Source organism: Lagenorhynchus albirostris, chromosome 11 (assembly GCF_949774975.1).
Source record: "Lagenorhynchus albirostris chromosome 11, mLagAlb1.1, whole genome shotgun sequence".
Classification (NCBI taxonomy): domain Eukaryota; kingdom Metazoa; phylum Chordata; class Mammalia; order Artiodactyla; family Delphinidae; genus Lagenorhynchus; species Lagenorhynchus albirostris.
In genome coordinates, this window is record NC_083105.1 from 19,874,670 (window position 1) to 19,888,674 (window position 14,005).

A 14,005-nucleotide genomic window follows, 5' to 3' on the forward strand; every position below is an offset into this window, starting at 1 on the left:
GTGGGGGAGGGATAAATTAGGAGTTTGGGATTAACACATACACAGTACTATATATAAAATAGATAACCAACAAGGACCTACTATATAGCATAGAGAACTATACTCAATATTTTGTAATAACTTATAAGGGAAAGAAATACATATATACATATATGTATTTGTAACTGAATCACCGTTCTGTATCCCTGAAACTAGCACAATATTGTAAATCAACTATACTTCAGTTTTCAACATTTTTCTTCCAGTTGCTAAAAAGAAAATCAACGAACTATGGTACCTAAGTCTGGAGGGGGTGGCCTGAGGATTGGTTTAGTAGCTCACTGATGTCATTAAGAGTTCAGACCTTTCCCTCTGCCATCCTCAACGACAGGCTTTGGCTTCTTGCTTCCCAGTCAGAACTCTGACTGCCAGAGTTCCAGGCACCATAGCCTCATACCACATTGTCCAAAATAAGTGGAGACGAAGGAGCACCCATTTTATTGGGAATTGCTATCTTTGCCTTACACCAGTTGTGTCTCATCCCTTGGGGTTAGACACATTGTGCCAGAACATAGTTGGGGTTCAGTTAGCACAGAAAAGAGGCAGACTGGCTGGCGGTTGGACAGGGGCTCATAGTGTCTGCCACCCATTAAAATAATAACTAGACTTTAGCGGGTTTTTTGTTTGTTTGGTTTTTGTCAAGGAATCTTTTTTTTCCCCCTGTACCTCCCCTACTGCACTTATTATAGTGCTGGGCTTGTTGCTGGAGCTCCATTAACACTTGATCATTCATTATATTCCAATATCTGTGATGCCTTAATACTTGAATATTTAAACATCTATATATTCCAGGTGTTTGCATCATTCCAAGGAGTTTAAACTCATAAGTTTGTCACTAATTTTAAAACAAATGTCAATAAGAACATTAAATGTATGGGTTTTTTTTAATGTATTGTACTGTGAAATATTTTCTGTCTGATTCCTTGTTTGTATCTCCTATCATACTGTCAGCCTTTTCGTTATAAGGAACTGCTAACCTTGTGTAACTTTGTAATTTAACAAAGTGGCACATGATAAGCACTTAATAAATATTCACAGAATGGGAAAGTATTTATAGCTAACTTCCCTGGAATTCCCAGTCTGATTGTAAAGCCATATTATCAAATTTAGGGTTATAAAATTATCATTTTTGTATAAAAAGAAATAGCCAATCTTAGAAAAACCTATAGTTGTCTGTAGGATTCTGTACTGCTTTTCATCCTTTGTCTTTTCTTAGGTGGTCCACAATTAATGAAAACTTGTTTGCAACCACTGGTTATCCTGGCAAAATGGCAAGCCAGTTTCAAATTCATCATTTAGGACACCCTCAGGTAATGTGGAGATGTTTGGTGGCATATGTGGTTTTAAATTTGTGTTTTCTACTTTTCTCGTTATAGCCCCCCAGATTTGTAATGTGTAACTAAAACATTTATGAATATCTATTACCTGCTTCAATTGGAAAGAGAAAGCATTTTTTTTTTTTTTTTTTTTTTTTTTTTTGCGTACGCGTGCCCCTCACTGTTGTGGCCTCTCCCGTTGTGGAGCACAGGCTCCGGACGCGCATGCTCAGCGGCCATGGCTCACGGGCCCAGCCGCTCCGCGGCATGTGGGATCTTCCCAGACCGGGGCACGAACCCGTGTCCCCTGCATCGGCAGGCGGACTCTCAACCACTGTGCCACCAGGGAAGCCCGAGAAAGCATTTTTTGATGTTTAAATCACCAGTGGTAACAGGCTTTTTGCCAATATTCATGTAAGAAACATTTTATTTCTTCTATTTCCTTCTTCATTTAAATGTAGTAATTTTGCTTGCTTGGTTGGTTTAGACTGCAAAAATGTTTGAGTCTGGACTGCACCAATTGTTCAGATTATTTGTATCCTTCTAATGTGTATTTCACCTATGAGGGAGCATATTTTTTAATTCTGTTTCCACTATAAAAAAAAAGACAATTTTTCAATGCATTTCTTATTTTTGAAGTGTAATTTTTATTTATTAATGTTGGTAATGTATTGAGCTTCTTTAATTCTTCACATATTCTATAGCCCATCCTCGTTGGTTCTGTAGCCGTTGGATCTGGCCTTTCCTGGCATAGAACTCTCCCACTATGTGCAATCGGAGGAGACCACAAGCTGTTATTTTGGGTGACTGAAATGTAAAATAAATTTTCTGTGTACCTAGATCCATAAAACTGTATTTTTAGTACGTATTTTGGAGAATTCCTTATTTTTGTATCAAATATATACTGTAAGATCTAGAAATGTTCCAATTGTTGCTTTTTTTAAATAAAATGTTGATGGTTTAAAAATTATTTTCCTACTCTATTCTGTGTATTTTTTTTTTAGTCATCTTTAAGACTACAGTTGACTCAGCAGCTCTAGAAAAGAGATGATTAAGGAAACGTAATGTTTTTGACTTTATCACAGGACTTTCCAAAGTGTATCCTATCTTCTATACCTTAAATACATACTGTTCCTAATTCTCAAAGACACAAACATTTACAAAAGGAAAAAAGGTCTCCTTTCAGTGTTACTCTGGAAATGGTTGAATGTATATGTGGGGATGAATGTATATGCATTTTTGTTAGCAACCTATATATGTAGGGGTCTTATTAAAACTTCCTCAGTAATTATAAAGGATTATTATTCGATTTAATAGAAGAAATGATTCTCAATTTCTTTAAAATGTGACTCATTATGTAACTCAACCCTATTTATTTACTGTATGCAAATTCCTTTTGACTGGACCTCTCAGCATTCTCAGAACATCTGGTATATGGGATAAAGCTTACCTTGAAAAATAACTTATGATTTAATCCCTTTAACAGCCTCCGCCTTTTATAAATCTTCACCATTCTTACCAAACTTAAACGTTTTTGAGATGGCACCTAGTGGCAGTAGAACTATATTCACCCTCCTCAAGATCATTGAAATAAATTGTGTAAGACAGCCATGTCACATCATGATCTAATCAAAAGAGTATAATAGAGCTAAATAAATTTCTACAAACTGCATTCCTGGAAGTTAATGCCCTCTCTGAAGTTGCATTTCATGCTGTAAAATGGAGATAGGAATCACTGCCTCATGAAGTTACTGTGAGGATTAAGTGAAGGTGAATGAAAATACCTAATATGTCTCCCACAGTTCAGGGATTTGTAGGTATTATTAATTTTTTCAGAGATGGATAGTTCTTGTTTTTGAAGAACTGGAAATTTATTTTTAATAATGCCAATAAATATTTTTTACTCAAGTTTTCTATTCATAAGATGTCTTAAATAAGTATTTTATGAAATCAAAATTATCTTTAAGAGCTACGGAATTGCTGCAGGTAATTTTTTTTTAATTTAGTAAAATTTTGTAATCATGTAGATGTTTGGTATAAACTGTTACGTGTGTTAAATTACAGATGAAATATTGTACAGCATAGCAATTCCCGAGTTAATTATTTAATACAGTAAAATACTATTACCAAATATTAAAAACATTTTCTTTTACCCCTTCATAAGCAGATTTTGAACTTAAGGCAAAGGTGAGGGGCTTTTGACGTGGTTCCCTTTAACAGTCTCTGTGATGGGACAGAGAACCCTAAAAGCATCAAGAAGGGGCAAAGAATTTGTAAGAATTTGTCATTTCAGGGTGTATTTCAAAAGTGACAAATTGGGCCAGTATATTTGAAAAAAAATTTTTTTTTTTGAAAATTGTCTTAGAAAAGTTGACTTAGGAATTGAGTGGGCTTAGGAATGGAGATTGGAGAAGGGAGTATGTTGGGGCTCGGGTATTTGGGTATCTAGGAAATCCTCTGGAAAAAGGTTTATAAAAGTTGTCTGATGAAATTACCCATTGGAGCTACTGTCTTAGGGGACAAACGGAGAAAAAAACTGTAAATACAATTATGCCAAAGAGAGGCAGGAAGTGTTACCCTCAAAGAGAGAAAATGGTGGTTACATTTGTAAATTAATGTGACTCTGAGATAAGACAGTCTCAAGAAATGAGAGGAATGTCTTTAGCTCTTAGTTTCAGGAGTGGTATACATTTTATACTGAGTAGGCATTGAGAATTCTAACCTTCCTTTCTTTAGATCTCACATATAGGCTATCTGATGATTTTCCAGCTTCCACTTTGTTGCTAAACTTTAGTGTGTTCAATTATTTTAAATGGTATAATGATATTCTTCTTCCTTAGTAAACTTTGTTCTTAGTTAACTATGTTTAAATTAGACTGAAACAGGAGGAAATGTTTAATGGGGAAGTAATTATTGGTCATCACTTCTAATTCCTGATAAATAATATGAGATCTGATTGTGTGTGTTTGTGTGTTGTAGTTTTTCCTTGTTTGTTTATAAATATGCCTAAGAGGTTTTTCTTCTGTTGAAATTGTTTTCCTCAGGATTGCTTCACTTACAAACATTTTAGAAAGAAAAAAATGTTGTGCTTATGTTCTAAAATTGTGTTATTTAGGACTGTTGAAGCAAAAGTCAGGATATCACAAATCTGCAAGATGTCAGAACTAAATCTACTCTTTCAAAATGATGGGATCGTAAGTCTCATTTTATTTTTATGATTTGGCTTGTATGTTGTGAATATTTCAATGTCTCTCCCATGCCAAAAACACAAAATCGCACACCCATGCTCGCCAATTTGTTTTACTTTGGTAATTTGTGACTACATATTGACACTGACCTAGAAATGTTCCTGTTGCTGTTTTAAATCTCATGTCAGTGGAGAAGAAATTGAAATCTGGTTTGCACATTTGTGTCTGGTTTTTTGTAATTGTCCAAAATCTGACATTATCCCAGAAATGCTGATTGGGAAGTTATGAGACAGTATTGTGCCCAAGACTAATTTCTGAAGAGAGAAAAAGTTATTTGCTCCAGATTATTCCCCATATTTTTCTGTAGCTCAAAAAGTTAAACTCAGTTTAACCCAACTTTAGACCATACCAGTAATACCCTTAGTTCTGGGCCCAAATAAAATATTTTAAAGTAAAAATGACTATTATGATGGTCCATTTCCACATATTCCTGGTAAGAGCCTGGTCAGGTCCTCAGAAGCAGCATTCTGTTCCAGTATATCTTTATTAAGCTGTTGGTATGCGCAACAACAGGGACAGGAGAGAACACCCTGTTTCTTTAACACCTTGCTCATTCAAAAACATTTATTTTTAACAAGGCATTGGAAAAGAATTTCAAAACAGCTAACATTTGTTTCTAATTATACATTTAAAGAAGTATGGCATATAAAACATAGGTAGAAGTTTTGTCGTTGTTATTAACGTGGCTTTAATTTATAGCAACCATTTGTTCACTAAGCACAGTAACACAACAAAATAATTAGGATATCAGCTTTGAGAATCTCATTTCACAAAAACAAAATCGAATACACATTTGATGATATATCCATTACTCAAACTAAACCAGTTTCTTTTGCATGCATGGACACAGACTTCATGGGAAATCAAAAGCATTGAATCTTCTTGCTGACCTTTTCAGCTGTTCTTTGAACTACCTTAGTAAAAACAATTGTTGCCCTTATGAGGATCGAGTTACGTTTGCCTGGAAATTTCTTTGGATGAGCTTATTTCTGTATAACTCATGTCTTTGTTATAAAGTTGTTTGCCTTCTCCACTAACTTTTAACACAATACACTACCTTGGGACTTGTAACACTTATATGAGCTTATAAAATCCATATGAACAATGGTAAGTGAAAGGGGAGGCCACCAGTTTTCTCAGCCTTTGCAAACAATTTGAGTAACCCAATAGATTTAAAGATGTACGAAATAAGCATTTCTACCAACTGCATTTTTTAGTGCTATATTGAGTTGAGTGCCTATTTCCTTCCTTTGTAGTAAAAGACAATAAATGCTGCTGGTCTCTTCACTTCTAAATGGTGGTTAAACACAAAACTTTGATCTTTCTTATAAACACAGCTGTTGTCTTATCACTGAGCCAAATCCAGACAAGATTAGACTTTGGCCAAAATTAAGGTTAATCTCTGCAACCATCTCAAGAAGAGCTTTCTAATCCTGTTTTAGGAAATCTCTGTTTTTGAGACAGTGTATAAAGGAAATAAGCCCCAGACAACTAACTAACCTCTAAAATAAGCCAGAGGCAACTAATGATAAATTATACTGCTGTGATAAAGCAGGTAGAAACTGTCTAAACGAATTAGTTCATTTTGGTTCATTTTTACTTAAACTATAACTGTAAGAAATGAATTTCTTAGTTGACATTAAGTTTAAACCAGACCAATATAAGTTATTTTTTAAAGAACTTTCTACCATCTTTTCTTCCTTTAATGCTTCTTTGGTTAATTGGTGGTTCTTTTTTCCACTAGTACTAATGAAAACTGGATGTTTACTTATTACAGATAAAATAACTCAGGTATATTTTATCCTAATAATTGTATAATAGCTTAGTTCACTTTGGTTTCCAGCCTACAAAAAAGGGGGTGGGGGTTCCCATTAAGATTTAGACTCAAATTTTAAATACTTTGCTAAATATTCTGTAGAGCTGATTCTCCTGAGAGTTGGACACAAGTGCCTCAAGCTGTGTTGTGAACAGCTAATGTTGCATTTCTCTCCAAATTGATGTACCATAGAGGACATCTGTGCGAGCATCCCTCACTTGAAATCCATAGAGTTCTAGTAAGATTTCCCTGGCACGTAATTTTGAGCAAGTACGGGATCTGATCTTATATACAGCTACTTCAGAAGTCTCACCCCATCCTGGACCTCCCCACCAAATACATTAAACCCCAAATCCTTGGAGCAGTTCTGGAATTCTGTCAGTGTTTTTGACCTATTCCTTTCCCTATCATTCCACCCATCTACCACAGTAGCTGTGTTTACATGTGTGTATAATCTTTACAAAACCTGGGTCCCAACCTGTTGATGGCAAATAACTGGGAAGATATGAAATTATTGAAAGGGTTTCTCAATAGTTATATTACCACTATCATAATCCTCTTTTTTCCTTTGAAGCCATGAACTCCTGGGGTCCTGAGATAACATAGACTGCCCCCAAATTAAACTGCACACATAATTCTAGCAGACGTTGACTTCAGGTGTCCTGCCGTTCCCCACTTCCTCCCCCAAAACACCCATTAACAGGTAGTAGGAGGAATCAATCTGCCAATGAACCCTTCCCTCCAGTTCAAAGAGAGTGGCTTTTGAAGATCTTGGTCAGAATCTTGAGAGGGTTAAAAAGTTCCTTCATGTCAAGGTGTGCCTGTCATCTCATCTATTTTGTGACCCCAGGTTTGGCTCTAGTTCAGATGAAAGCCAGAATACTTTAATTATTCCTGCCTATGTAAAAAGTAAAAGGCAAGATTTTCTAAAGCAATATATTATAGGAAAACTAATAGAACCTGGCCTGGAAAATAAAAACGAGTGAAATACTATCTTTGAATGAAAATTTGGGATTTTAAGATGAATTTCCCAATATAGTTAACCGATTTCCATTTAATATTCCCATTTCAAATTCTCAACAATGCGTATGTATTTGATCAATGATATTAAATATCGAGCCACAATCGTCTGGGGTTCCTCAAATTTTTTTCTATTAAAAAGGGCTTATCATACTGGAAAATATTGTGAACCACCTTCCTAGACTAATTGGCTCACACCCTCCGGCCCACTCATTTTTAAAAAGGTAATAGCAAAGGTTCTAACATGATCATTTTGAATTCTAGAAACAAGGCTACAGGAAGAAATGTTTATATTGAACCTACAGAGTAGCCTTAAGTGATTTTATGAGGTTGTGATTCAAAATAACCTGACCTCTTTAAGGAGTCCAGGTGCTGAGTCATTTACGAAACTGCCAGAGGAGGTTAATTGGAAGCAGCTGATAGTGGCATCATTTGCTTTTTTTTTTTTTTTTAAATAAATGGAGAAGGTTATTCTATGAAAAGGACAGAGTACTACAGAAGATGTACAAAGCAAATGACTGAGGCCCACCTCATTAATACCCCCACCAATGGGGAAAAAATCTGACCATGAATTCAAGATAAAATACCCTGGCTCCATAAAAATAGTAATCGTTAGTTCCAAGAAGAGTGATTATGGGTGACCTTTTTCCTTCCTATGCTTTTATCTTTATGTTTTCCTTAAATAAATATTTCACTCTTATAATAGATTCTTTTTTTTTTTTTTTTGGCCACACTGCTAGGCTCACAGGATCTTAGTTCCCCTACCCTAGGGAATCCAACCTGGGCCCGAGCAGTGAAAGCGGTGAGTCCTAACCACTGGATCACTGGATTGCCAGGGAATTCCCTATAATAAATTCTTAACTTAAAAATAAGCAGATACTTCTATCATGTGCATGGCTCTGTAATAGGTATAAGGGAATATAAAGAAATGGAAACTGGCCTCTGATCTCAAAGAAATTACAAATAGGTTGGCAGTACCACATGGTCACAAGGTGCTAGGTATCAAATGAGGGATGAAAGCAAGGAGCTTTATATGGATTAAAAGAAGTGGCTGTTTAGAAGACACTTGGATTTGGGAGGGGCACCAGTTCCCTCTAAAGCGGGACACCATGTTTTAGGGATTATTAAAACAAGAGGTTTGATTGAGAGTCTGGATGAGGAATGATTATGAGGTAGGAGATAGATGGGCCTCTGGGCCAGACAGCTGGTGGTTGTCAAGTGGAGTAAAATTGAAGCTTTGTTCTCACCCAGAAACTCCAAGGACAAAGCTAGTGGCAGAAGCTGAGCTCTGCTAAAGTAAAGAGATAAGGTGTCCACTCCTGAGGTCAAGGAAAACTTCCCTGTCTACACATGTGCAGGAAGGCTCCTTGGGGGTCAAAAAGGGAGGGGTGCCACCCCATAATATTTGTGGACATGCACCCCCAGGCCTCTGCAGTGGGATCCATCTTAGCAAAAAGTTGTGCAGACATCTTGGAGAGGGTCCTAAGTGTGAAAAAAGAAACACCGCAACTGGCCAAAGATAAACAAAGACCCGGAAGGACTGTCCTATATAAGTGATTTAAATCACCTCTTTACTGCACTCCTCCTCATTAGGGGGGGACACCCACACTCTTTCTGGGTGCGTATTTCTCCCTTGCTTCTGAGTTAAATAACTAAATTGTTTCTCTGTGTGTTGTGTCTCGAATAATGAACTTTGTACCTGTTTTGCAGTTTTTGCCTCCTTGAAACATTTTTGCTTTCCAAAGGGGTAAGAATAAGGGAACTATGCTTCTAGCCTCTAGCCCCTGGTGGACTGGCGGCTAGGTTCAATCCCTGGACAGGGAAATAAGATCCTTCTTTAAGACTACTGTCCCTCCTAGAACAATTAGCCTCTCCCTCCCAAATACCTTCCCCCCTGGTTTGCATAGCCAGGCAGCTACTCCTTCCCCTCTGATCCCTTCTTGAGAAACTGAATGAGACTCTACACCTAGGAGTGAGGTGCCTTGCTGAAACTGTTACCTGTAAGGTCACATACTGAAGGGTGAGTGTTCTGTGTTTTCTTGGATTCTGTAATTGTCTTTTTAGCATCTATTCATCACAGGAACAGTTATATTAACTATATTTTCTTAATTTCTGTATCCCTGAAGCTCTGGCATTTGTGGACTTACAGACCCTGGGAAAGACTGCCTCTCCCAGGGCTAGTTAATTCCCAAAGATAGTCAAACAATTTACTTGGAAGCATGTTTTTCTTATGCAAACCAACCAATCCAGCCCATTACCCCCAACCACCTCCTTATCTAAACTCTTCTACATCAAGCCAATATTTCCACTGCCCTAAATCAACCCAGGGCCAGGTACAGACAACAGGGACAACTCCTATGCTCCAAAGCCCACTGGAATCATTCATACCAGCCAATTTTCACCTGTTTCTCCTGCCCCGACTTGCCTTCCCCAAAGAAATTCCAGTAAAGGATCTGGCCTAGGCTTTCCCCTGGTTCCTGCTTCTGTCTGCCTCCTAACCAAAATCTGGTGTTTCCCCTATGGCCTTGTGTGGCATGGTAGGTCCCCTTCTCTTGGGAAATGTGAGTAACACATTCTTTCAATGGCAATTACCTCTCAGTCATCACTCAGTCATCTCCATAAATTAAAGTCCCTGGGTACAACGCAGCAGAAAGACATTTCCCCACCCCACCCTTAAAGAAAGCAGGCTTCCTTAGTCATTAGGTTATATGCTGTTTTATTGGGGACCCCCTAACTGTAAATATCTTCAGATCTCTTCTCTTGAGGTAATCCACTTTTTAGGGAGGAATCCTGTCTGCTGCCTAGAGGACATAAGCCTACAACCCAACTTTGAGAGTGAAGTTAGGAAAGGCACAATTAAAAGAAGGAGCCTAAAACAATGGATTTTTAACTAGGCTAGATTATAAATAGCCTAGAATGAATAACTAGGCTAGAATTCCTTTACTTAACCAAGTCCCAATTGATGATTTGTATCACACCTGAGGGATGGGTGTAGCAGGGATAGGGGACATTTAAATTTATTTTCCCACTATTATGAACCAACACTATACCCCTCTAACTCTTCATCCTGAAGCAGAGCAGGAAAAAACCCGTAAGAAGCCAATGATCATCATTCCCCACCCCCCCACCCCCAAGAACTGATTCATGATAAAATTAGTGATTTTCTAGTTATCTGCTATGAAAAGAAAGATAACTATTAAAAAATTCTTAAAACTTTTAAAATTTAATGGATATATGCAGGTGGCATTTAAAGTCTCTGCCCTTTGAAATCAGTATTCATTACAATTTACTTGTTTTGTCTCCAAAATTCACTATTGTAAGTGAAATCCAATGAGAGAGAGCCTGGAGGAAGGGAGTATATATTTCAGAGGATTTCTGGCAGTTGACCAAGACTTCTAGCTATGGATTGTTTTTAACAGCCCTGGAAATTCAGTTAAGTTGTGAGTGGCGCTGCTGTCAGGAGCTATGGATGACTGATGAACAGTAATGATCAAGGCTCCTAGGAGGCAGAGAGACACTCCCACTTTTCTATTAACTAGAAATTACATCTTATAGCATTGCATTTGTCTTTTTTTTTTAAGAACCTAAACCACTTAGAAAAAACATTTTTGTCAATTGTCCGACTGAGGATAATGTTTCTGTAGCTCTTTAGATAGATACATATGCTCAATCTGATTCAGTCTATTCACCACAGGGACTAGCAGAGTATCTGGCACTTAATCGGTTAAAATATATATATAAATATATATATATACACTTCTTTTGATTAACGAATGAATTAGTTGCGTATATAGTAGAAGAGACTAAGCAGGTATAACTTCAAACAGACGCGATGCTTTACTTTTTTTTGGGGGGGGGTGGCAGGGGGAGAGGCTTTTTAAGATTTTGCTAGAATTGCACCCTTGCTACACCCGACGCCCCTCGTTCTACGTCACAATCCGGAGCTAGAACTATCAATCCCAGACTGCCGTGCGAAGGGGCGGGCTCCCCGGGAGCCGCCGAGTGATTGGCTGGGGGAGGCGTTTCCTTCCGGCGGGAAGGGCCCGGGAGGCGGGGACTAGGGGAGGCTTTCGGACGCTATTACCGGGTTGGGCGGGCCGGGCCGGGTCGGGGAGGGGTTTGTGGGTGAGCCCTGGGTCCCCCGCCCGCTGAGGAGATGGATGAGGATGGGCTTCCTCTCATGGGGTCAGGCATAGACCTGACTAAGGTTTGTAAAAGAAGGAGTTGGACTTCGGCGACCTGGGAGGAGGACGGGGAAGGGACGCCGGGTTTCCAGAGAGACACCTCTCCCCCCCCACGCCGTGTCTCTTTTTGCTGAACCCTGGCCTGGGCCTGTCTTCCACCTCTCTCGGGAGGGAGAATCCCACAGTCCACATTAAAAAGGGGTCCCTCCCGAGCTGTCTAAGGGGGGCGGGGGTAATTTGCCTCTCCCAGCCTACGCTTCCCGGGTCACAAGTCCCTACCGTCAAGGGTGAAGCGCTGGCGACACGGGCCGGTTCCGATCTCTAACCCTACCTCTTTTATTCGGCCCATGAGTTTTTCGTGTGTTTCTGTGTGTTGCCTTTACCTGCGAAAGTTCACACCTGTGAATCCAGAGCCCATTCTCAAACTTTGCAGCCTCTGTCACCTTCGGACACCCCACCCCTACAGTTTAGGAAAACAAGTTAATGATTCTTGGCAGTACTTTCAGTAACTCATCTCACACAGCAAAACGCCCCGTTATTATTAATATCCAGGGGATAGCACGGTGTACGTTCCTCCTGTATGGATCATGTTTATTTTTACGTGACACAGGTGCCAGCTATTCAACAGAAAAGAACGGTGGCATTTCTAAACCAGTTTGTGGTGCATACTGTACAGTTCCTCAACCGATTTTCTACAGTTTGTGAGGAGGTAGGTCCTGTGATACTCGTTTAATGAGTATTCCAGATGTCACCTTGCACTTCTGAAGGTAACAAATGAGCAAAACAAGAATTACAGTCTATATATTCATGTACCATAACCTCTTGTCAACCAGTTATTATGTTAACATTACCTTAAATCCTCTTTGATTCTCTTACCATCATTTCTACAGCCCATCTCTGCTGAATTAATTTTCTAGAAGCTTTGTGAAATAGTTCAGGAAGGTTTATTGTGGTTAAAGAAAGCAAAAGGAATTCCAAGATTTCACACTTAAAGACATTTTTTATTTTGAAATTGGTTATGTTTCTCTTACCCCAAAGATTACATTTTAAGTATACATTGTTTCAGTTTATATCAAAATTATTTTACATTGCTTGATCCAAAAGATGATGGGGAGGTAGCCTAGAAACATAACTGAGGCATCAAATATCATTATGAAAATTTAAAAAAAAAATACTTTCTGCAAATGACTTGTGAAGTAAGGATTAAGTAACCCAGTTACAGGTGAGGTACAAGATCCAGGGACTCCTGTCTTATAAAAAGCTAAAAAAGAGAGTGGGGAGGAAAATGGGAAGCATGGGTTGAAATTGGGTTTAAGAAAGGAGAAAGGGGACAAGGAAATAGAACAACAGTCGTCTGAAACCAAAAGGTGTTGTTCTTTATCAGTCTTCTTTACCACTTGAGGATCATGTTAAACCTTAGGGCTCCATTTTGTCGTAAACTTCCTGAGTGCTGAAGTTACTGTTTGCCATGTGACTGAGTATCCTCCACAATCAAGTCCTTGAATAGAGACTGTTCATAGAGGGGTGGTTGCTGCCTAAAAAGTGTGGGAGTCAAGATTGTTGTCATTGGGGACATTATTGTGTTCTAGGAACAGGATACATATAAATACTTGAATACTAAAGAAGACCATTGACTGTGCTCTGTCCATAGACTAGAGAAAAGCCCCACACTGGTATGATAGTGACCACTTAAAGCTAAATACCCTTTCAAGGATGCTTTATACAGAAATTAAAATGATTTCACTCAGAAGTCAAGGCCTGCTACAGGAAATACCCAGAGAATACCCAGAGACTTCCCAGTCCTAGCCAGTCTCCTACTTTTTTGTACAATGTATGATGTGTCTCCATTCCAGATGCATTTTGATTGGCACAATATAGGAATGTTCCCAAGAAGTTAACTAGTGAATACCAATTTTTGTCAGTTTAATTATTGTTAACTTATGCTTGTTAAGCTACTATAAAAGTCCTGTGATTAATTTTTTTTATATGTATACCTTTTATTTCCTTTTTTTGTCTTTTTTTTAAACATCTTTATTGGAGTATAATTGCTTTACAATGGTGTGTTAGTTTCTGCTTTATAACAAAGTGAATTAGTTATACATATGTTCCCATATCTCTTTCCTCTTGCATCTCCCTCCCTCCCACCCTCCCTACCCCACCTCTCTAGGTGGTCACAAAGCACGCAGCTGATCTCCCTGTGCTATGCGGCTGCTTCCCACTAGCTATCTATTGTATGTTTGGTAGTGTGTATATGTCCATGCCAGTCTCTCACTTTGTCCCAGCTTACCCTTCCGCCTCCCCATGTCCTCAAGTCCATTCTCTAGTAGGTCTGTGTCTTTATTCCCATCTTACCCCTAGGTTCTTCATGACCTTTTTTTTTTT

The 14,005-nt window shown here is 38.5% G+C and overlaps 2 protein-coding genes across 2 annotated transcripts in view; both read left to right on the forward strand.

The window, feature by feature from the left end:
* Positions 1 to 2,308, forward strand: part of NUP37 (nucleoporin 37) — a 41,241-nt gene extending 38,933 nt beyond the window's left edge. The window contains exons 9-10 of the mRNA XM_060164758.1: positions 1,256 to 1,349; positions 2,060 to 2,308. Of these exons, the coding sequence (XP_060020741.1) occupies positions 1,256 to 1,349; positions 2,060 to 2,173 (208 nt within the window). The 3' untranslated portion in view covers positions 2,174 to 2,308. The remainder of the gene's footprint in view (positions 1 to 1,255; positions 1,350 to 2,059) is intronic.
* A 9,198-nt stretch (positions 2,309 to 11,506) lies between these two features.
* Positions 11,507 to 14,005, forward strand: part of WASHC3 (WASH complex subunit 3) — a 53,525-nt gene continuing 51,026 nt past the window's right edge. The window contains exons 1-2 of the mRNA XM_060165447.1: positions 11,507 to 11,646; positions 12,234 to 12,332. Coding sequence (XP_060021430.1) covers positions 11,596 to 11,646; positions 12,234 to 12,332 — 150 coding nt within the window. The 5' untranslated portion in view covers positions 11,507 to 11,595. The remainder of the gene's footprint in view (positions 11,647 to 12,233; positions 12,333 to 14,005) is intronic.